The sequence below is a fragment of the Syngnathoides biaculeatus genome, chromosome 16 (genome assembly GCF_019802595.1).
Source record: "Syngnathoides biaculeatus isolate LvHL_M chromosome 16, ASM1980259v1, whole genome shotgun sequence".
In the NCBI taxonomy this organism is placed as follows: domain Eukaryota; kingdom Metazoa; phylum Chordata; class Actinopteri; order Syngnathiformes; family Syngnathidae; genus Syngnathoides; species Syngnathoides biaculeatus.
Genome location: NC_084655.1, coordinates 6,245,342 through 6,270,963, shown reverse-complemented (window position 1 = coordinate 6,270,963; position 25,622 = coordinate 6,245,342). Strand labels below are relative to the sequence as shown.

At 39.9% G+C, this 25,622-nt stretch overlaps 1 protein-coding gene across 1 annotated transcript in view; it reads right to left on the bottom strand.

Moving 5' to 3' along the window:
• Positions 1–25,622, bottom strand: part of shank1 (SH3 and multiple ankyrin repeat domains 1) — a 95,548-nt gene that overhangs the window by 18,179 nt on the left and 51,747 nt on the right. Inside the window, exons 15-18 of the mRNA XM_061845026.1 lie at positions 24,906–25,019; positions 22,019–22,094; positions 1,694–1,776; positions 1,499–1,623 (exon numbers count right to left, since the gene is read on the bottom strand). Coding sequence (XP_061701010.1) covers positions 1,499–1,623; positions 1,694–1,776; positions 22,019–22,094; positions 24,906–25,019 — 398 coding nt within the window. The remainder of the gene's footprint in view (positions 1–1,498; positions 1,624–1,693; positions 1,777–22,018; positions 22,095–24,905; positions 25,020–25,622) is intronic.

Genomic DNA, 25,622 nt, shown 5'->3' with positions numbered 1-25,622 from the left:
ACCGAATCCTTATTTACATAGTTTTATTTTTCTACATGTTAGATTATTTTACAAAATTAAATGAAACCTGCCTCATTTATTATCAATTTTGGCCTATTACGGCTGCAGTAATTCAATGTTCGTCATAATGGTGGTACTTGAGAGACAAGTTTTTTTAATGTAGTTCTTGGTATAAAAACAATTCAAGAACCACTGTATTAAGAAATTAAGGGGTTTACGTGCAGAACAAAATCCAATCTTTATTTTATGAAAAGGTTTCTCATGTAATTTCACCGCAAAACCAAACTACCAAATTTTTGTCAAAAAAGGCATGAATCGGGTTTTGGTCTTTCACTCATTGGTTCTCAAATCTAACCCAGTTATGACCCACTTTTTCAAAAATAGCTTTTGAATACATCCATCCATGTTTCCTACCGCTTATCCTCATAATGAAAATATTTTCAAACATGGCAACTCTCAATGCTTACAAGTTTAAAGTGCCATTCAGAGCACCTTGCTGAGAAACTGATGCTGAACATACCCATGTACAAAAATGTATATTTTGGCACAGACCTATTTTGTTTTTCAAGAAATTGCAACATCTAGTGTTACTTCTTTTAAGAAAATTAAGGCTGCAGAACAAATAAATTAACTGTTTGAATTATCCTCAATTGTGTTTTTTTTTACCATCTTTCTGCGACCCACCCATAATGGCCTTTTGACCCACGTCCCAACTCAGAACCATTACTTTATATATACTGTACAATGGAACCTCGAACAAATGGACCACTGATATAACGGATGCTTGACCGTCAGGACTGAACAATATGTGTGAAAATAGTTTCCATTTATCAGTTCGACTGTCCGTGATAAAGTGTGTCGGTTCCAGAACTGGCCGCTGTTGTTTATTGGTGCTGTGGTGGAACGCAAACAGAGAATGGGATTGACATATTTCTGGGTCACAGATACACAAGTACATCATTCCTACTCCAAAACGTAACATTTATTTGTTTTTTGGTCAAGCCATTCGTCTTCGGCAATGGATTTGGAACTAGAAAGCACCGTAAGCCCTCAGGACTCATGAAAGCAATTCACATATGATGAGTAGTGCACTTTGGCAATATCACCAAGACCAAGCAGACCTGCATGGTAAATTTGGATTAAATATGAAATTTACTAACATGTTCAAGCTGTTTTAAATATTTATTTAAAATAACTTTGTACTGTACTGGTTGTTTTAGGCAATGAAAAAAACTAGAAATTAGTCTTGTACTGTACAGTAATATTTACATTTTTTAACTTCAACTGTGGTATTACATCGTTGGAGTGGCGGTGGGTAAGAAATAGATGGAAGTTGAAGCTAAAACCATCATAAGTGATACAAAGAGCTACAAATTTTCTTTCTGACTGCAAAGGTGACAGACTATGTTGTGGAATTACACATAATTTAATATTGTTTCTTTTGTAATCACATTTCTTCATGAGAAAAAAAGAAAAGAGAGTCATGAGTGCAGGTTACCTCGATGAGGAAATCACCCATCCTGAGACCGGCCCGCCAGGCCACACCGCCCTCATCCACCGACTCCAGGTACTGCAGCGCGGGGAAGGCAGGCGTCGGGGTGAACTCCTCGATGGGTGTCTGAGCTGGAAAGACGACGAGAAAGCCGCATCATTGTTGTTTACATTTAGTTGTGTAGTCCTTGTTCCTCCTCACCTTTAGCACCTCGCAGCACAAAGCCAAAGCCCTCGCTGTCTTTCTTTTGCAGAAGCACCATCTTCTCCTTGATGATGTAGTCGCTGGCAGAAAAAAAAACAACAAGCAAAGTGAGATGGAACGCAGCTAACACATCTCGGTCTGAAGACAGATTTGGTCTTCCTAAGGGGGCGTGCTGGATTTGGAATGAAATCACAGACATTTTCCGCAGTCATAATATAGTGGTAACCGTAATTTATTACAGCTTCAACTTACAATTTTATCCAGTCACGAATTGTAGATTGGTAGATTCTTTTTTTTTTTTCGTTACCTGCCAAAATCGCAGGTGTGAACAATGTTCAGTTAGAATATTAAAAAATGGAGCAATTAAAGAAACTGTCAAGGGTAAACATAAATATCTTTTGAATCTGACCCACCACCATAAGAGAAAAGTCTGACAAATTTGAATTCATAAAAAAATTGAATATATCGAAAATAAGGCTTGAAAATCACATTTTATTACTTGGTAACTCACAGATGCAACGGATCGCCACACATAAAACAACACTGCTCAATGGTGAGGGACAGCCAACTCATACCAGAAAGTTTTCACCCCAGCCTCATCAAGTCCAAAATCCAGAAAACAGGTGGAAAAACTGTTCATCTCAACATTTTCACATTAAATTCTGTCTTTGCACGTTTCAGTACTTAATATCTCTACATCCGTCCAGCCATTTTCTGAGCCGCTTGTTCTCATAAGGGTGGCGGGAGTTCTGGAGCCTATCCCAGTTAACATCAAGCAGGAGGTGGGGTACACCCTGAACCAGTTGTCACAGCCAATCGCACGGCACATAGAAACATCCATCCGCAATCTTAATCACATCGAAGATATAAATACAAGATGAGACCACAGGGAGCATGGAGATGACAATACTTGCAACACTTGCTCTCAGGGCCATGCCCCTTAAAGGCACATATCCGACATGAAAAAGACATTATGTACAGTAATTACGTCATAAAACCACTATTTCCATTCTTTTTTTATATGCAGAGCTAAGGGTGGCATGGTGAGCACATCTACCTCATAGTTCTGAGGACCCGAGTTAAAATCTAGAGTTAGCATGTTCTGCCTGTGCCTGCATTTGGTTTTCACTGGGTACTCCAGTTTCCTCGCACATCCCAAAAAGATGCGTGGAAGGTTGATTTAAGACTCTAAATTGCCTGTAGATGTGAATGTGTTTTTTTTCTCTATGTGCTCTGTAATTGGCTGGCACCCAGTTCTGTGTGTAGCCTGCCTCCTGCATGAAGATAGCTGGGAGGGGCCACACCACACCTGCAACCTGCATGAGGAGAAGCGGTATAGAAAATGAATGAATGAAATGAAATATGAATAATGAAATAGTAATAGATAAATGTTTTTATTGGTGGGTTCAAACAGATTAATAGCAGTTCAATTCATTCCATTGGGGAAAGCTGATTTCATATGCGAATAAAATTATTTATGAGCTTGGTCACACAATGACTTAAACCCAGAAGTCAAGGTATCATTGTAGGCAAAACAGTTTAAGGTCACGTACTACCTACAAGAATCAGTATTGATCAGATTCCAACTAAAGACCATTATTGCTAAAATGAGACTTCAAATGGCATTATGTTACACACAGCAGGTAAAGAGGCAAAAAAATAAATAAATATGAGACCCTTTAATGGCGCTGTCACATTATCACATTATGCACAAAACACTTTTTTCTATCAAAAAAAAAAGACAAGATCATGAGTAACTAGGGAGATTTTTTTTCCATTGATGTCATACATTGAAGGCTTTGCTTTGTTTTACCGGCCCGGTTGTGTTGCACAAAGTCTACTCTGTATCTACTCTCGAAGGGTTTTAATTCAGTTCTCTGCCCCCCCCCCAAAAAAAAAAAAAAAAAAAACACCTCAAAGCAGGAGTTATTAATACACACTGGCAATAACGTTTAATAATGTATGTTACACTATCCACAAACAAAGGAACTAGGCTAATTTATATAGCTGATGTAGCGCTACTGTATGACTACTACTACTACTACTGTATTACTGTAATACTGCCAAAAATTCTGCATTTGAAAATAAGATAAATCCCACAAAAGAGCTACAATGAAACTACTGTAAACCCAGTAAAGCATAGGTGTCAAACTCAAGGCCCGGGGGTCAGATCCAGCGAGCCACATGATTACATCTGCCCTGTGAAGGCAAATCATCTGTCAACTTCCATGATTGTTGTGAAAATCTGTACCAAAATTTCAAATTGTCATGCGTCGCAAATGAAAACATTGAGATCTATCTTATTAGCATTTTTGTGTTAACAAACGAACAATGGTTGAAAACCCATTACCCTTGAAAGTAATAGCTTTCTTTAACAGCCTGAATTATTATTCAGTACTTTTTATTTTGTTTACTGTTTCTCTGCGACCCACCCATAATAGCCCTGTGATCCACTTCAGGTCCCAACTCGTGAGTTGAGAATCACTGAATCTGTACCAAAATTAATGTATCATCAATGATAACATTGAGATATTATAAGAATTTTGTGTTAACAAATATGACCAATGGTTGAAAACCCATTATTCTTCATTTTTTACTCCAAAACTTGTTCACAAATTTCGTGTGTGATATGATAAGGCGATGAAAGATTTTTGTTTTCAAAATGGTAACGGCCCTCTGAGGGAAACTTCAACTACAATCTGGCCTGTGACATTAAAATGAGTTGTACACCCCTCGAGTAAAGGTTGCACTGATTAAAACCAGTATAGTACATCCCTAAAATGTTCTGCAGGTTAAAATAAGATGGACGTAAATCCGTCAAAGTTTCAGGGGTAAATTGAGACAACTGTTGAAAAAAATTGTGCAGGTAAAAATGAGGCTACTGTAAATGCCATCTAAGGTTGTGTTAGGTTTAAACCCAACCACTGGATGAATTATGCAAATGAAGGGACAAGAGAGGTCTTAAATTTGGCTCGAGAGGAGAAACGGGTTTGACTAACCAGCTGCAAGGCCAACACCTGTTCTGAGTTAGTCTTACCAGTGTCCCCCTTTTTATTAGTTTCTCAAAACATTTATAACAATGGTGTTTGAAGATTATCTGCTTTGAAATCAGCAAGGGGGTGCATAACCCCCGCCCCCAGATCTGACTGGGTCACACTTAGGGTCACACTTCAGGTCACAGAGCCACTCGCAAAGAGAATGATTCAGGCAAGGATGATGTAAACAAATGCATGATAAAATAATGCATCTAACAGGTTGCAGTGATTAAAATCAGACTACAGGAAACGAGAGCGAGAATGCCAAAGCAACAAATGTGATGTAGTGGCGGATTACTTTTATCTGTATTCCATAATGATAAATTGCAGGGACTCCTTTTTGCTGGGCTAGGACTCATTGTTTCCATTACATCTACATCCCAGGACCCGGCTGGGTAGAGTAGCCAAATATTGTACTCAAGTAAGAGTATTATTACTTTAGAATATGACTCAAGTAAAAGTAAAAAGTAGTCTTCCAAATAATGTCTAAAAAGAGTAAGAGTAAGATACACTAAGTGGGGAAAAAAAACAAAAGTACTGAGTAACTAATGAGTAACTTATGGTTTATTTTTTTTTAAATAAGAGCGTGAATTCAAATATTATTAGATTATTATTATTAGATTTATTTTGTATCATTTTGAGAGGGGGTGTGGAATTAAACTAAAACTTGAATGTGATGAACTTGGACTTGACATTTAACCCGCCTTGCTGGACAGGTCACCATCGCTAAATAGATGTTCTGCTTTAATTGACCCTTTACCTGGTTAAATAAAGTTAAAATAACAAAATCTAGCTGGAAAAGGATGCACTCCCTTTTACAACTGCCATGTGAGGTGTTACATTTAAAAGTAACAGATGACATTCAAAGTCATGTTGAGTGGGAGTCCACTGGGCTCACATGTTACCATTTGCAGAACCAAAACAACAGCAAAAAACATCTGCAACATACCACAAGCTGTTTTCTCAAGTTAGAAGTGGGCTAATGAAATATCCATGTTTGGGAAGTGAAAAAACTATGCTGCATGTTCATGTTGGTTTTTTTTGTTTTCTGTAATGTAGCCACAAGTTGCGGGCAGCTATCCTCAATTTGATTGGGCCACGAAGCCCAATAAAAGACTCTATGCGGACGAGTGACTTTCTTGTGTTGGAATGGTGTACTTGAGTCAAACGTCACCTTTTATCACAGCAGATCGGAACGACAACGCCTTGTGCGTAAGTCGAAAATCAGTTTAAGTCTTAAAAAAAAAAAAGAAACATTTAAAATATGAGGAGATCGCACATACAATTATGGACGAATGAAATTAGCCAGTGGCATGTAGATTATTATAACAGAGCAAAAGTAATGTTTCTTCTTTACAGAAATACTTGTGTAAAAGTAAAATTATGATTCATAAAAAACCTCCCGGACAAGTACAGTATGGTTTCTCCAAAATGTTATTTGAGTACGTGAGCGCGTTGCTACCCAGGACTAACATAGTCTCCAGTGTAAAATGGGTGGATGTATTTTGAAAACAGCAAAAGTTGTGTGTATGAAAATATGATAACACAACAATTGTGCAGTTTAAAATAGTGAACAAGTCAAAATCCTCCAAAAGTCGCACATGTTAAAATAGGGGCAACCCCAAACTGCATGTTAAACAAATTTAAAAAAAAATACATAAAACTTAAAATAAATCTCCCAAAATATATCTGAGTAAAAATAACGCTATCACAAATCTCAACCAAAATTGTACAGAATAAAATAAGAGGAAAAGTTCATATGGACAATTAAAACTACAGTCCAGCACCATTTTCCCCCTTTCATATCCTGAATTTCTTTCGTGACTAGAGAAAAAATTTTCAGGGAGGCTTTTCATGACCTGAATCTTTCGTTAGTAGATACTTTCGCAAGTAGAGCTACCACTGTACCAAAAATACACCAAAAGGGGCACAGGTGAAAAGAAGAAAAAAAAATCCACAAACAGTTGCACGTATGCTAATAAGACAAGGAAGTATCATTTGTCCCAAAGTTCCGCAGGTTAAAATAAAACACCCACAGAAAAAGACTACTGTAAATATTCCAAAAATTAAACTGGCAAAAACGATAATTAGCATAAATCCTCCAAACATTGTACCGGTATAATTAAAGCTACTATTAAAAAAGAAGAAAAAACTGTGTATCCTGCCAACAATTGTTCAAATTAGAATAACAGATGAAAATAAAACTAGGCACTTTGGAACAGTGGAGGACTGGTTAGGAGATTTGCGTCACAGTTCTGAGGACCTGGGTCCCACCCCCCTCCGGTATCCTCCCACATCTCCAAATCATGCATGCTAGGTTGATTGGAGACTTTAAATTGTCCACATGTGTGAATGGTTGTTTGTTTCTATGTGCCCTGCGATTGGCTGGTGACCATTTCAGGGTGTAACCTGCCTTTCGCCCAAAGATAGCTAGGATAGGCTCAAGCATGCTTGCAACAATAGTGAGGATAAGCGGTAGAGAAAATGGAGGGGGAAATAAACTCCTGTAAAACCACCTATAGTTGTGTAATTGAAAACAAATACTATAACTCCCCTACTCTGCTGGGCACACCTGTGCTTTTCAGACTCAGAAGCTTGTTCTCTCTCTCTCTCTCTCTCTCTCTCTCTCTCTCTCTCTCTCTCATGCACACAACAGAAGAATCGGAGCAAAGTTGCAGTGCCGCAAGTCGTTCTCCGCCGACAAACAACAAGCAGGTGGACAACTGAAATAAAATAAAGTGAATGATTTTGGGGGTACAATGCCAATGAAAAGCCTGTTTGGGTCAAACACTTCGGTATGTCCCCCGCCGGGGGACGAGATGGGACACAACTTCCTTTTTTATTTTATTTTTTTTTATTTTTTATAAAGGTAGACTTGTGTTGGGCTGTACCTTACTTTACTGTACCAGGCTTTGGCCTGGTACCACTTGCAATGTGATATAATCCTATTTATTCCAATAATGCAATTTTTCCATTCACACTCGAGTGCACTGTCAATGCAAGAGCAAGGGTAGCATGCTCAATCCCACTTCCTTCAATTATGTTGGGACAAGGTTGGTTCCCGTGCTCTGGCATGGTACACAGCACTAAAAAACTTAAGGTGTCAAGAGTGCCCTAGCATGGTACTGATGGCCTAGCGTTACTTTTCCTTGGCTGTTTCACAACATTTTCATTGATACATCTCATCTAGAGCATGAGTAAGATCAAGCTAACTGTGTTCAAGCCCACTGCTTCCAACCCTGCCAGGGTCCAAGGAATGGGACATTCTTATCAATATTCAATTGGTCCATTTGTAAGAGCAAGCTGACCAAGCTCGAGCTCGATTCTTACAACCACGAAAGATATGTACTGTCCTCAAGCATGGTGTGGAATTTCCCGACTGAGGTTTTTTTTTTTTTTGCATTACTTCTCCCTCTACAGAAGTTGTTTACATCCATGCTAGAGCGTATTTACTTGCTTCAAGATACACAACAACGGCAGTTCGTGATAAAAAGGTGAAATATTAGGGTCAATTATAGGGCACTTGTACATGTTCGAGCAAGCGTACAGCACGTGTTCAAGACCACTGCGACGTGAGAGGGACTAGGGTTGTGGACTGTGCCAGACTATGGCTGTGGATTGGTGACTGTTAATATTTTCTTTGTCTTTTTTCATTACCCCTCATTCTTGAAACCTCTACCAAGCGATCTTGCGTCCAAGCTTGTGTATGTTTACTCTTACCACTACTTTACTACAACTTTCATGACTGCAGCTTATTTCAAGTGCTTGTCGTTATTTCTACTGTGGGTTGTCAGTAATACAAAACATGAGAATTGTCTTTTCTACATGTGAGACGAAGCACACCATGTTCAAGACCACCTCACACACACGACAACAACATGACTACACACATCCTGCTATTCAGGCACACAGGTGTGAAAGGATTATTCCGAGTAGTTATTTCTATTGTAGGTGTCAGTTATCAGTAATATGTGGCTCTGTGTACGATGCCCAGGTGTGACATCTGTAGCATGACAATGAATGAGTTTTTTCTTTGGCTTTTTTTTCTGTGCACATGTACAGCTCTTCAAAATATTCAACCAACGCAACTTATTTGTCTGAGACCAAGCATACCATAACCAAATTCACTCCTTGCAAGTGTCCTTTCCCCCAATATTGTACAAATTGCAGAAAATGAGTATTTGTTACCTTTTTTGTCTGTGCATCCTTTTTCACAAGCATATCCATAAGCCCAAAGGTAAACCTTTGACTTTTACAGCAACTGCTCCTTTGTGTCTTGACAGGACATTTGATTATATTGAAATGCGACTTTTAAGTGGAACCACACGAAAGTTGATCAGTTCCATCATTTTTTATGAGGAGAAGCCAACAGAAATTGGCACAGAAAGAAGGCTGAACTACAACACAACAGATTGCTTTCGACCGCATAAGAGAGACTCACATGCACTGATAAACACAACATGCCATCAATCCAGAGGCATGACACCAAATGTGTGTGTGTGCGAGCGTGTGCGCAGTGCTCACGCATGTTCATTTAGTGAAACGCTGGCACACGTGTCTCACACACACAGACACAATCAAAACACGTCCAGGCACCGCAACATCTGTCAAGTCGCGCCAATCGATCCCGCCAGCCATGACGCGCATGCATATGACTCCCGCCTCCGGCTACCACGGTGACGGAGAGGAGAGGTGGGAGCGGGTGTATAAAAAAATAAAAAATAAAACGCTTGACGGTACCTGTAAATGAACCAGATGCTCCGATTCACCGGGCCCAGCATTGGCCAGGAGGAGGAGAGGGAGAGGGAGCGGGAGAAAGCCTCCTCGCCGCATGCCCCCGTCGCCATTTCCTCCCCTCCCTCTCCTTCTCGACAGCGGCGAGAGGCGAAAGGCAAGGAGGAGGAAAGGAAGAAGAAGAGGAGGAGCAGGAGGATGGGAGTGGGAGCGGGCCGCACTCCCCCAGCCCCTTCATACTTAAAAAGACGGGAGCCGAGCGGGAGCTGTGTTGGACGCGACAGGAAGGGGAGGATGAAAGGGAGGTGGCGTAAGGAAGGAGGGAGATGCTTTGGAGATAGGTGAGTGGGTTTCTGCAAGGAAGGGGGCGGTGCCTTCATGCAAACACACATGCATTCAATCGCATTACTGTCATAAAGTCCCATTCATAAAAAAAACGAGAAAAAAAAACAGGTTAAAGTCCAACCTAAAGACAGCTGTCAGTCATCCCGGGACTGTTTTGATGATGCAATATGACACACAAACGGAGGGAGATACAGACAGTGAACTTAGTCTATGGGCTGTATTATAGATAATGTTGCTCATATCATTTTCAAGCTAACAGACACTTCAAATGTTGTTAAATATGGCTGATTGCTACAACTACAACAAAAATCACAGTGTCGTGATTAAAAATTTCTTTTGGCTTGTCCCTTTCGGGATCGCCACAGCATGTCATCTCAGATGAACGCACATATATGTTTGGCACAATTTTTACGCCGGATGCCCTTCCTGACGCAACCCTTCTCAGGGAGTGGAGGCCCCAGTGGGATATGAACTCACAACCCCTGGTTTACCAAACCAGTGCTCTAACCACTGAGCTACGGGGCCTTTCTTACTTACAACAAAAATCACAGTGTCGTGATTAAGGTTGAGAATACGTCAGAATTTAGCACTGATTCAATTATTACTACAATTCCTTGTCTGTACCCAATAAAACAAGTATACATTGGGAGAATACCATTTAAAATATCTGACGACGAAAGCAGTTTTCAAAGAATGTACACTGTGGTTGTGTACGATGTAATGAAGAATGTTTACATCCTTCTTCCGCTAGCAGTGCTCTGTATTTGCAGGTAATGTACAAGTATAAGATAGCATCGTTGAGAAAATATCACAAAAAGATTGTTTTATTAAATTAAATAATAGTTGCATGTGCTGTTTTGTAGTCATGCGTTACTGTACATTCCTGACACAAAATATTGTCTGTCACAAAATTTCAAATCTCTGTATTCCCTCTTATATGGTTTTCAACCAATATATCCATATATCATCTACTGCTATAGTATGCTATTGTTGCACCGCCATTTTGTTTTCACGAGTGCACATCAGGTCCAAAGAAACATGAATGGGACGGACAGGAGGGGGGGGAAGAGGGCCCATAAACCCGCATCATCATCATCGCCAGCAATCTCTCAGTTCAAGTAGCTGACGAGCAAGTTGTCATCCGTGGAGTCATGCACCCTCCACACACACAACTTTCATCTAGTCATTTCTACCCCGCCGCGCGCTTACATTCTTTTCATCGCTCACACTCGTTGGGGTTCCTCCCCCAATGACTGTGTTTGTGTGTGCTTGGCCAGTTTTCAGGCAGGCGTCAACGATTCTGCACTCCAACAATTAAACTACTTGACGAAGTAATATTGAACCGCCATCTGGGACAATAATAAAAATAAAACTATTCATGTAATTGTATTGGTTACAATACTTCTTAATCTGTAGTACTAGCCATTCGTCCATCTAGTATTTTTCTTTGAATAAATGTGACTGATTTTGTAATATTATGCCATTAAAATAAATCCAACTTATTTTGAGATAAATACGACTTCATACAGAAAGATATTAAGAGGTAATAATAATAGATAATAAGAGATCAATATGAAATTTGTATAGTAATAGCATACCCTCACCCTCCAAAAAATGAAATCTTATAATGCTATTTTCAAAAGATTCCCACCATTTGCTCCAAAATACAATTTTCTGGAAAAGAAGACTGATCAGATGTTTTAAATTATGCTATATTCTTGTCAGAGTATACATTTTTTTAAAAACATTTACAAAATATTACAACTTGTTCCCTTTTGAAAGATTCTATTTTCTTTATTTAAAAAAAACTTTTTGAGGAAAATATGACTTAATTCACTTCATTATATCAGTAAAATATGCAATATTCAGTAATGTTATGTGTTTTTCATGAAAGAAATATGACTACATATATAAACCTTATTTAAGCTATAAATACACTTTTTTTCCTCTCTCATAAATGATTTTTGCTTAAAAAGTCATGTTTGTTTCTTAAATTCAAAATTGTTTCCACCCCTCAAAAACAATTTCCAAAAGAGTACTATTCTTTCTTCTTAAAAGTTAAAACTTTTTTTTTTTATTTAAAAAAAACACTCATGATTTGATATTTTCTCAGAATGAGATGGGGAATATTTTCTAATGTCCCCTTTTCTGGACTTTTTGTCATAATATGCCTTTTTAAAGAAAAAAAAAACTCGTCTTGAAAGACAGCAGCATTTTCTCTCTCTAAAATACTTTTTGCTCAAAAAACAACTATTTTGCTTTTTAAAATTCAATTTCAATCTTGTAAGATCCCTTAAAAAAATTAACCTTTTTTTTCCAATTCATTCTAAACAAGAAAAACAATGCACATTACTTTTCCTTGAAAAATACTCAATATTTAGTAATACTATACTTATAATTTAAGAAAATACCACTATTTTTGAAACTTTATTAAGTCTTTTTTTTAACCCCAAATTATTCTTTTTCTTAAAAAAAAATCTCTCGCATGAATGTCGACATGTGGGGTTAGTGTGTGTGTGTGTATGGTTGGCCGGTTTCCATCCAGGCGTCAAGGACTCTGCGGTATGACAATTAGTCTCTCAAGTTGTATCAAAGCTCCATCTGCATGCGTCTCTTTGTCGCTCTCAGCATGGAGACGGAAATCTTTGAAGGCTAATTTGGAACAAATCCGGCACTCGGGATCATTCAGGATACGGATCCAATATCAGGGGCTTTGTGATGCCCGCCAGAGTTTGTGGCGCAACCTACAAATTAAACAAATGATTGTCTTCATTTCTGTTGCATAATAAATGACCAGATTGTTTCATGGACTGGTTTCCCAATACTTTTGTCTAAATTGTGTACAATAATCATTAAAAAAATGTTTTCAGCCATTATTTGGATGGACATCGGCCAACCAGAGTAACGAGACCCACTATTGTGGTATCAATCCAGTAACAAGACCATACATAGCTGTGCCTTGATTTACGAGTTTAAGCCATTAACTCAAAACACTCCTAATTCAAATCAAAAGAAAAGCCATTGATGTGCTCAATTAAAAAAAAAAAAAAAATTTAAAGACTGAAAACAGAACAGATATTGTAATTTTATAAAAACATACACTAATCAGAATTAAAAACAAACCTAAAACCCTAGTTTGCACATCATGATTTCATGCTTTAATTTAATGGACCTCCACCTTGTGTGTCATCAAGGTGCAGTATATACCTACTACGTAATTCCAGGTATTTCTGAAGCTCTCCACAGGTGGTCCTTGGCTTGAGGACAACTCTCATTATTTTTTGAATCCTCTGTCATAAATACTGTGAGGAGCACCTTATGGAGGCAAATTTCTGGTGGAATGATTGGTCGTCATGTTTTGCAACAATTACTTTGCGATGGTCTTGAGACAGATCTTTGCTGTGTGAATTGGAACGCACTGGAAAAAAAACGGAAATAACATAATGCGCGGGGCCGACCAGCTGACCCACGACACGCGTTGTTATTCTGTATAACTCAGCCTCTGTACACAGGCGTGCCCCAATAGCGACATTTACTGACTGTTTCTTCTTCCTATTGAGGACTATTAACGCCCAATCATGCCTCCAAAGAAGTGACACTAGATAAGTTCTTTGGGAAGAGAAAAGAACTTCCAGAGGGCGAGTGAGTCACGCCCACCAAATTGATTTGGTAGTTGATAGTTTTACGCTGCTTTTTTCTTGTGAACTTTAATCATGCTATGTTCCATAGCATTTCGGCATTGTTTTCGTTTCAAAGATTTCGTTAACTTGAGTTAATGTTTTTGTATGTCACTTTTTATAAAAATAATATTTCTTTGCTTTTTTCACATCATTATTGCTTGTTTAAAGTTAGTCTGGACTTTCACAAGGCTGGGGGACGAGTCACTACAGACACGGCAATGTACTCCCAGCCGAGCCTACTCTACTACGAAAGCATACATTTTAAGCAAAACTACATTTCTTAAATTATTTCATTATATAAAGTATTTAAACTGTACATGTATTTCTACTATGTAGTTTTTTTTTATCAGAAAAAGCTAAAAAAAAAAAAAAGATGCTTTGAAAAACCAATTTTTTTGGGCTTGGAACGCATTATTTCTTTTTCAATTATTTGTAATGGGAAATATCCACTCGGATTTCGAACAAGTCACTTTTCGAACCGCCTTATGGTACGGATTGTGGTCGAGAACTGGGGTTGTACTGTATTGTGAGGGTTTGCTGGGAACATCTGTCAGAATCCCACACGCCTTCCCATGAAGAAGTAAAGACTTGGGTCTCTAAGACAGCTCTCGTATCACTGGAGTTGAGGTCACCTCGGTGACTCCTCGGTGGCAATTCCTAAAAGCTCTGGATGTTGTGGAGCTGGTTGATAGGAAAAATTATCTGGACATCGAGAACAGTGCCTCTCATTTGGCAAACTGAGGTGTGGTACCCTTTTTTAAGAAGTGTTCCAACTACAGGCGGATGACACTCCTCAGCCTTCATGGTAAATTCTACTCAGGAGTGCTGCAGTGGAGAGTCCGTCGAGAAATTGAAGCTCAGATTAAGGAGGAGGAGTGGGGTTTTCATCCTGGTTGAGGAACAGTTTACCAGTTTTACACACTCTGCAGGGTCATTAAGGGGTCATGGGAGTTCGCCCACCCAGGACTTGCTTTGTGAAGTAGGCGTTGGATTATGTCCCTTGGGGAGACCTATGGGGGTGCTTCAGGAATATGGGGTACCGAACCCCCTGATACAAGCTGTTCGGTCCCTGTATAACCAGTGTCAGAGTTTGGTCGGCATTGCTGGCAGTGATGAGTAAGATTTGTTTCTAGTGAGGGTTGATACAAGCGTCCGAAACGAGTTTCGTCTGGAGGGTCTGAAGTGGCTGTGTGTCCCAGCCAAAGGTACTGCCCCCATGACCTGACCTCAGATGAAGTAAATGGATGGAGGAATAATAGTACTACTACTACTAATAATAATCTATAAATTATCATTGCAATTACAAAAAGTACTCATTTTTTCTACTTATTTCAGCAAATATTAGCTTGAGACAAGCGAAAATTGTCCATAAACAAATTACTGTTTAGGTTACAAGTCTTCTTGGTAAGATTTTCCCCTTCAGCAGTGCACTTGTCAATTCTGATCATCTTGAAGTTCTACCGAGCACAGCCGAAATGGCTGACGACTGTTTGGTATGAGTGCATGTAAACGGATTGAAGAAGAGTTCTCATTTCCTCATCGGAAGCAACGAATTCACACTTATCAAATGGAAGATTTAGATCACCTTTTGAAAAACAAGTTACTGTGTGATTTTCTCCAGATAAGCAGCCAGTCACCGCTGGTAGGCAAGCATATCTGCTGATTATCTTTGCTGGATTTGGAGATGAGAAGCAAGCCGTTATACGCGTGAACGCATGCAGTCTGTTCATCTCCTCCACATGAGCTCATTGCAAGGCCAAAGGCAGGTCAGATGAGGACACTGGAGAAGCCATCAGCGCTCAGACCACTTTACGACATTTGGTTGGGGGTTGGAGCTTCAGTAGAACTCCTCGGGGAACAGTCGACACCAATGCGCCACAAATTGCTAATTTAGAGCACACAGGATAAACGTGAAACATTCATGTATCTATGCTGTCAAGGTACAGTACTGATTCAGCAACATCAGATAATGATGTAAGTTTGATATTTTATTGTAAAATTTGCTTTAGTTCAGCGGCGCCTTGGGATATGTGTCATTCATTCCGTGACCATGCTTGTAAATCAAAAGACTTAAATCATAAACAGTCTTTGTTTATCTGCTCCAGCATCACACGAAAATATTGTTTACAATGAGGAAAAAAAATAATCATAAAATCGCACTTTATGAAAAGATATAGTAATGACAATAAATAGAATGTAAATAAGTAATCAGAGTTTGTTTTAAATTGATGGACATTGTGCTGGTTCTTTATCGTGTGTGCACCTTAGCTACCTGGGGGTCAGTGTACTACAGAAATGTGATAATAGAGGCTATGGAGATGGTCTCAGCTCCTCAGTAAGATGCAATACTTGGGCCTAAGTGCTGCTCGTTGAAAATAGGTGAATCACTGCCACTACGCAGTGCTCATATTTCAACGCTGCGCTCACATGTAAAAAAAAAAAAGTGCCCAATATTGAAAAATGTGTTAATCAGGTCACTTGTATCTAAAGGCTCCGTCACACCATGACCTTCTGGTCAACATCCTCTGAACATTTCAATCGTTCTATTTTTCAGCGTTCTCAAACGCGGATGACACATGTGGCGTGTGATTAACGTGTGTCTAACACAGGACTTAAAGTGTGTCTAATGCACGAAAAGCGTGTCTAACGCACGAAAAGCGTGTAACAGCGACCAAATAAGATACCTCTAAAAACCATTAGCGTGTGCAAACGCGTCATGGGGGCGCGACGAGCGATTTCTCAACGTAAAACGAGTGTCTTGAGCGTGTGACCAAAGGGTGAATAACGACAGAAAAGTGTTTTGCTGGCGTGAAATTTTTACAGTGGAACCGGCACTAAAACGTTGGAAAGTTCATAGTCACTTCAGTTGTTGTTGTGAGTTAGAACAGTGTGCATCATGCCGCTGAGAAGAAAAAAAGTTAGGGCGCGGACTTCCGCAACTAGGGATGCTAGTAAGAAAACTAAGCTTCTTTCATCACGAGCAATGTATTTGGAGGAAAAACAACAGCAGGAGGAAGAGCACGTCCGGGAAGTCTCGCACCATGTGGCACCCCCTGGGAACCCTAAACACCTTGCAAACCCCAGTGAGGACGGTCCGACAAAGAGATAAAAGAGAAAGGATTGCAGGATCCTGGACCGGGCTGTTGAGGATAGTGTGGTGGAGTTTTTCCGTGAAACGAACTGCTGCTTTCTGGATCTTCCATAGTAGGTGCTCTCTACTCTAGCTTAATATTAAATGGACCTTGCTTTTACAAAGCATCGGTTTATATACCCATATCCATGGAAGTGCGGGAAACGCTCGAATGACGCTCAATGGACACCAAATGACGTTCGTTTCACTTTGGTTACATGCTGTGTGCGCTAGGGGATTGTTCAGTGGGCGTTGACAGGTTGCCAATGAGTCGTTCACTGCAAAGCAAACGATTAAGTAACAACCAAGTAAAGCTAGAGTTACGACTGACTAACGATAGGCAAATGCGTGCAATGCTCAGCGAACCTTAGTTAAACATTCCACGGATGTTCTTGAACGTTCTGCAGCGTTTAAAATTAAACGTTGATGAACGCTGGTCTCAGTGAGAACTTTTGTGAATGTTCAAAACTTTTTTCCGGACCGCCGTTCTCCGCCGATTCCCACCGATCATTGATGTTAGCTGGCGTGGAAACAGCGCTACTCTGGGGCTATCCCGGCGACCATGGGCGACTACCAACGTTTCCTCAAACGCGATAGGACATTGGCCAGAACGTCATGGTGTGAAGGGGCCATAAGGAAACACTGTATTTTACTCAGTGGTCCATAAAAATATGTTATTAGAACAATATTACATGATACAATAATATGTTGGTTTTTGTTTTGAAATGTTATTTTTTCCTCATAACATTATGCATTCTTTGGGGCGTGTTTGGGAGGGCAGATATGCCCTGAAAAATCAATTTTCTTAAGGCTACAAAATTCCCCCACTCCCCCCCCCCAAAAAAAAAAGAAATACTTCATTCTCAGACAATAAAATTAACTCCTAAAAGTTTATTTTTGTAATGGTGAGCATTTTTTTCAAATATATTTATAACATCACTACTTTTTGTTTGGAAAAATACTGATTTATCTATGAAAAAAATTAAAGTTCATTTTGTAATTTTACTTTCTTTCTTGTCTAAATTTGAGTTGATTGTCTTAATATTGTATTTTTTCTGAATTAATCCCGACTACAATTTTGTCGGTCAAATATGACTTGATTCTTGTAATATGAATTTTCCTCGATTAAAAAAAATCTTTCCCTGAAAAAAATATTTTAGTCAAGTAATATTTAGTAGTAATACTTTTTCTTCTCTTAAAGGATTTGCATATTAGTACTATTTTCCCCCCGAAAAATCAAACATTTTTACATCAAAATACAGATTTATTTATGCAATATATTTTGATATTTTATTTCCAGTGTGGTCCCTAATACGCTATCCCTTGAATTTTTGTCTTGCTTTTTGTGGTGGATAACATTGGTTTCTGGTGCCATGGTTCCCCTTCACTGGATGAAACTGCAAAAGCAGGTCTAGCAAAGGGAATTTATGACATACTTGAAATGTAAATTATTGTGAAGACCACTTCAGAGTCAAGATGTCCATGTTCAAAGCGGACGTCTTGAAGCACTTGCGTGGGGGGCGGGAGTGACCCCTTTGTTGCCCTTCACTGTGTGGCCTCCAGATGGAGACACCATAGGGGAGAGTGGGTGGAGGCTGGCCAATTAAAAAGTGCATTGGGGGGTTCTCAGCAAAATTAAAAAAAAAAAAACAACAGAGGGCCACTGCGACAGTCACGGATGACAGGAGCGTCTGCGGGGGATTTGACCTGTGTACCGTGGCAGACTAAAAGCGGCCGCTTGAATTATCCACCGTGACGAAAACCATTTTGAAATCAATAAAATATGACGCCGCCACAGATAAACACACTTAGAAAGAGAAGAGGAAGAGTCAGAGATTGAAATAAGAGGTGATCACGTAAATAATACATGGCAAGGATACAAAAATATACAAATATAAATATATATACACACACACACAAAACAATTCCAAAGAGCTCACACTATAACATACATGTATATCAGGCTGGCTCATGTGCTAGCAGTTGCTATGGCGACATCTAGCTAGTTAGCGACCTAGGTGCAAATAGGGGTCAGAATAACAAGGAATTTGTCTCTGGCAGTCAGTGTCGCCCTGGTACGGCATTCATTTTCAGTACTGAGAAGAACAACAAACTAACAAGAATGAAGAACAATAGACATTCTTCCCTATTTCTAATAAGAGTCACAGTAGTGCACAATGCAGTCTTCTCGCATTTGGAGCAGTGAAGAGTGTGTCACCGTCCCACATTATGTTAAGCTTATACAGAGTGCCGTTTCCCATTTGCGATTCACCGTTATAGACCAGTGCAATGACAACTGTGCAAAGGGTGCAGTTTAAAGTGACGAATTGTGCGAAAGTTAACACTATTACCAATCCTGTGTCCCAACAATGACGCAATGCAGAAAATGGTAGGTTCGCTGATCAAGAATTTAATGACTTAATTGCAAGAGGGGTAAAAAACCTGTTTGAATGCCAGCTAGTTTTGATTTGCATTGATCGGTAGCGCCTACCCGATGGAAGGAGCTGGAAGATCTGGTGGTCAGGATGTGGAGGGTCCAAAAGTATCCTGCCCGCTTTGGACCTAGTTCAAGGGACATGCAAGTCCTCAAGGGTGGGTAGGGTGGTGCCAAAAATTCTTTCAGTGGTTTTGATTGTCCGTTGCAGTCAAGAGTTTCTCCTTTATTGTGGCAGCCCCAAACCAGACTGTGATAGAGATACACATTACTGATTGGATGATCGCTGTGTGGAACTGTCTCAGCAGCTCGCTTGACAGGGTGTGCTTTCTCAGAAGCAGCATGAAGTACATCTTTTCCTGGTCTTTTTTTCTGGATGGAGTTGATGTTAGTCTCTCACGTCAGGTCCTGCGAGACGGTAATTCTCAAGAACATGAAGGTCTTGGCGGTTGACGCAAGACAGTTGGACAGCATGAGGGACAGCTGTGGTGAAAGGTGCCTCATGAAGTCCACAATCATCTCTGCAGCTTTAAGAGTGTTCAACATCAGGTTGTTTGACATACCAAAGCTCCAGTCCCACCATTTCCTGTCATCATGCAGACATGTCATCTTTGATGAGGCCGATGACTGTAGTGTCATCTGCATACTTTAGGAGTTTGACAGCCGGATGCCTCGAGGTGTAGCCATTTGTGTAGGGCGAGAAGAGCAGAGGGGAGGGGACACAACCATGGGGTACCTCGGCGCTGATAGTGCGTGTAAATGAGATAGTGTCCTCCAGCCTCACCTACTGTGTCCTGCCCGTCAGGAAGCTGTAAATCCACTGCCACATGGTAGGCAATATGCTGAGCTGAGAAGGCAACACGAGAGGAGTTCGGGGATGATGGTGTTGAATGCTGAGCAGAAGTCCATGCATTGGTCCCTGCGCTGTAGAGATGTTTAAGGATGAAGTGCAGACAAATGTTGACGGCATCATCCGCGGACCTGTTAGCTCGATAGGCAAACTGCAGAGGGTCCAGCTGGGGACCTGTGATGCTCTTGAGGTGGTCCAGAACAAGGCGTTCAAAGGACTTCATGACCACATATGTCAAGGCAAGAGGCCTGTAAGTCAATAAGACCTGACAGTCCTGCTTTTGGAGTTTATGAAACAGGTTGGTACTTCACACAGTTCTAGGGACCTGTTGAAGATATTTCTATAGTCAGCTGGTTTCTAGTACGATTGTAGAGGGCCAACTACAATATGCAACCTCTTCAGCCTGGCGGAGTTGCCTAAGTCCAGCTGCAAACCATGGCTTGTTGTGATTGAACGTCCAAAAAATTTTGTTGGTACACACACCTCACAAAAACTGACATATGGGGTAACAATATCATAACAATAAATAATATATGCTGTTGGCTGAGTTTTCAAAGACAATCCAGTCTATATAGTCAAAGCAGCTTTGAAGTTCGAATTTTGCTTCATTGGACCACTAACATTTTACGTGGTATTTATATTTAGGGAGTTCATGGCGACGTTTAGCTGTATTAAAATCTCCTACAATAATGAGGAGTGATTCTGGGTGTTTTCTCTCAATCCCGTTTACCTGTTTGCCAAGCGTTAGCAGTGGTGAGTTCATGCTAGCTTGGGGCGGAATGTAAACACCTATGAGAATGAAAGAGGCAAATTCACGTGGTGAGTAAAACGGCTTACAGCTCAAGAACGACGACTCCAAAAGCGGGCTGCAGTGTGTCCTGAGCTGTGTAACGTCTGCACAATTTTTTATTGATATAAAAGCATATTCCACCGCCTTTCGATTTCTGTGGTAGCTCCGCAATGCGGTCCGCCCGATCAAGATGAAAGCCGAATAGTGAAACGGCGCCGTCGGTGGAGTGTCCACAAAGCCAAGTCTCCGTGAAGCAGTGGGCAACAGAGTGTCCAAAGTTCTTGCAGGTCTTGATCAGAAGTTGAAGTTCATCCATTTTGTTGGCTAGGGAACGTAGGTTCGAAAGATGAAGTGACAGAAGTTCCAGTCGGTGTCCCCTCCTACGGAGTTGAACTTATGTACCAGATCGCGAGCCCCTTCACTGTCTTCGACGCAACGGTCCGTAGAGAGCAAGAAACGAGTAACTCCAGGAAAAGATTCAGCAAATTGGCGAGAATTGTCGAAAAAGAGTATGAAGACTCTCTGACGGTTAGCAAGTCATTTGTGTACTTGAGTCCCGAGACGATGGAAAAACACAAACGTAAACAATACCAGAGAGCGCGTACTGAAGGCAGCCACACTGGCAGGCGCCATCTTGAGATGCAGATCCATAAGCGAGGGTCCCCTAAATGCGCAGGGCCCTGGGAGGATTGTCCCATTTTTAGCCCCAGTAGAACACCCATGCTGGTGAGTAAATTGTTTCTACAGACGCACTTTTGCCCATCTGTTTTCACTCATTTGAATGATCCTTATCTCCAAAATGCTAAATAATAAATGTACTTGCATACGTTATGCATATTTTTCCACTCAAATGTTAATACAAGCATTAAAAACGTTTAAATCTTATCCTCTTGTGAAGACACTTGTTTAAATTTTTTTTTAATGCTGACATGCTAGCAGTAGCTTACCATCAGTTAGCACCAAATGGATCATTTCAGGGAACAATTGAGCAGCAATTGACACGCTCTACTTATAAATGTGTGTGCAGACGTACGAGTCGACCCGAAGTGAAGTGAACAGCTGGTCTGGCACTCATCCCTCTCGCCATGCTGCTCCCAGCCCACTCACCACTAACCCTCAAACAGCTGTTACCTCCTCCAGGGAAAGGTCATCACGGTGTCCCGCTCCCCACGGTCACAACACATCAGCCGCAGTCACAACAACAACATAAGCGGCGTGACTCAGCATGTGCTGGGTGTCCAAACATGAACACAAACTCGCACCGACAACCCAAAGGAAGCACGTCAATGTGACTGCAGGTGGCGCCGAGCAATTTTTTTCTGACCTGGGAGCATCGAAGCTGTCGTATGAGCCGACTGTGTAGTGACGGAACAAACGCTTGGCGCGCTCCCCACGGCTCTCTGGAATGAGAATCAGAAGAACAAAAATATCCTGAAATTAATACCAATAATACATACAGTATGAACAGTATAATACAGTATAGTCTATCAGGCTGGGAGCATGTTGGGAGGCGCTCCCAGCATGCTTTGCGGCACTAAGGATGTAAATAGCTTTTAAAGTGCATGTTTTGTCAAGTATTTTTCAGTCATTGTTTTATTTGTTTTATTATTTGTTAGTTATGCTAGTTTGCCTTTGTTTGCTGTGGTGTAATAATTTTACTTTTGATATGACACCGTGAGTGTGAACAACGTTTTGTGTAATGACTCGCCTACACTGTCATTGCAGTCGTCCCCATAACATTTACAATTTTAGAACTTGTTGGGCACATAAGGCACACATTACAGTGAAGAAAATAAGTATTTGAACACCCCACTATAATCATGGAGAGGTCTGAAATCTGAAATTTTCATCATGGAGAGGTCTGAAATTTTCATCATAGGTGCATGTCTACTGTGAGAGAGAGAACCTAAAAAGAAAAGAACTGAAATCAGAATGTATGATTTTTTTAACCATTTATTTGTGTGATACGGCTGCAAATAAGTATTTGAACACCTGTCTATCACCTATAATTCTGACCCTCAAAGACCTGTTAGTCTGCCTTTAAAAGTCCATCTCCACTCCATGTATTATCCTGATTAAGATGAGGTCGTTAGCTGCATAAAGACACCTGTCCACCCCATACAATCAGTAAGACTCAAACTTGGAAGATGGCCAAGACCAAAGAGCTGTCCAAATACACCTGAGACGAAATAGTGCAACTCCACAAGTCTGGAAAGGGCTATGGAGAAATTTCCTAGCAGCTTGGTGAAAAAAGGTGTTGGAGCAATCATTAACCCCATGCAAGATATCACTTCGTGGGGTCTCAATGATCCTTAGAAAGGTGAGGAATCAGCCCAGGACTACACGACAGGACTTGGTCAATGACGTGAAAAGAGCTGGGACCACCGTTTCCAAGGTGACTGTTGGTAATACACTAAGATGTCATGGTTTAAAATCATGCATGGCACGGAAGGTTCCTCTGCTTAAACCAGCAAATGTCAAGGCCCATTTTGAGTTTGCCAATGACCATTTTGATGATACAGAGGAGTCATGGGAGAAAGTTTTGTGGTTAGATGAGACCAAAATTGAACTTGTTGGTCATAATTCCACTAACCATGTAACCAAATGATGAGTTCCATCCCAAGAACACCCTCCCTACTATAAAGCATGGAGGTGGTAGCCTCATGCTTTGGGGCTGTTTTTCTGCACATGGGACAGGACGACTGCACTGCATTAAGGAGAGGATGACCGTGGCTATGTATTGTGAGATTTTGAGGAACAACCTCTTTACCTCAGTCAGAGCATTGAAGATGGGTCGTGGCTGGTTCTTTCAACATGAAAATGACCCGAAGCACACAGTCAGGAAAACCAAGGAGTGGCTCCGTAAGAAGCATATCAAGGTTCTGGTGTGGCCTAGCCAGTCTCCAGCCCTAAACCCAATGGAAAATCTTTGGAGGGAGTTGAAACTCCATGTTTCTCAGCGACAGCCCAGAAACCTATCTGATCTAGAGAAGGTCTGTGTGGAGGAGTGGGCCAAAATCCCTTCTGCAGTGTGTGCAAGCCTGGTGAACAACTACAGGAAACGTTTGACCTCTGTAATTGCAAACAAAAGCTGCTGTACCAAATATTAATATTGCTTTTCTCAGGTGTTCAAATACTTATTTACAGCTGTATCACGCAAATAAATTGGTTAAAAAAAATCATACATTGTAATTTCTGGATTTTTCTTTTCAGATGATCTCTCTCACAGTAGACATGCACCTACGATGAAAATTTCAGACCCCTCCATGATTTCTAAGTGGGAGACCTTGCAATATAGCAGGGTCTTCAAATACTTTTCTTCACTGTATAAGGCGTGCTCTTTACTTAGGAAACACACTTTTAAGTGCATCTTATGGTTGTAAAAGTATGGTACATTATTGGGGAAAAAAAATGTGAGCAAAATTCGTGAGTATGTGGGGCCGCAAACACTAAATTACCTAAGACAAATGTGGAAAACAACAGTAAATAAAAAGGTGCCAAAGAAAGCACAATAAAATAAAATTCAATTCAAAGCAAATTGATTTAATTCATTTTAAAAAACCTACTGCAATCAAACTAAAACACCACATGAAATATAACTAAAATGAAATACAATTACAATGAAAAAAGAGAATAGAATAAATGTACTACATTTATATTACAGTTATAAATATTTCATAGAAATATGTAGTAGTGTATAATCAAAACAAAGTATACAATGAAAAAGCTTCATTTTATGTTACAGAAAAAATACCATCACACAATATAATGAAAAATGGAAAATAATTTTTCAAAATGCATTAAAAGTAAAAAATAGGTATGGAAAATAAAATGTATAAAATGATCAAATCGAATAAATATCAAAATAAATATAAAAATTGCATAGAAGTAATAGTCCAAATAAACTCAAAATGACTTACTTGGGGTACTTGATTTGGAAAATGAAATCACAGACAAATAATGAAATATAATTTTTAAAAAACATTTTAATATAAACATTCTAAAATAAAATTGACATGATTGGACATATATCTTAACAAAACAGATGTGTTTTATTTTATTTTATTGAAAGATTACAAATAAAAATATAAAATTAAAATCAGCCTGGGCGCTTGTTGACTTTGAAATTGAAGACAGTAAATCATAGTAAAATAAAATATTGAATGTTGAATTCCATTCAATAGAAAATAAAAACCTAATCTAAAACTGACCTGATCGTGTTTCTTGACTTCGAAGCATCACTTCCTCCACGCAGTCAGAAGGGAACCATCCGGTTCGACCGCGGACCGTCCCCTCCCAGTAGCCGCCTTCGCCCACGCTCAACACTGACAACAAAAGACAAAAGCGTCATGTCAGTCACAGCTGGGGGTCACAGACACACAGAACAGAGAAACAGTTCATGCAAGCCTACTTCCTACATATTGAATGCACAGTACATGACATACTGTACATAAACTCACCAAGACATACTGCACATACCAGCTGACACCTTCGATTCATTATTCACAAACACAAATATTCATACTGTACTTGCAGACATGCGAACACAACACTCAGCTCGAGACAGGAAAAGGAATCTCTCCCTCCGGATGTCACACCCAAACAGAATGGAAGGGCAAATTTGTTTTCAATCACGACCTCTCACTCACGTTGGCCATTGGGTTTGCATTACCTAACTTCCTCGCTTTTGATAATTAATAAAATGGAAGGAAAGTCAAAGGATTAAAAATTGGATGAAATAGAGAATAAACAAAAAGAAAATGACAAAGGAAAAAAAGTACTTTTTATTCTCGAAATGTAATTGGATAAACTGGAAAAGAATAAGATTAGAGTAAAATTAAGGTAAAATAAATAAAATGGGAAAATTTGAACATTTTATGAAATGGTGAGTAAAATTACAAGTGAATAAAATGAAAATACTACTACGA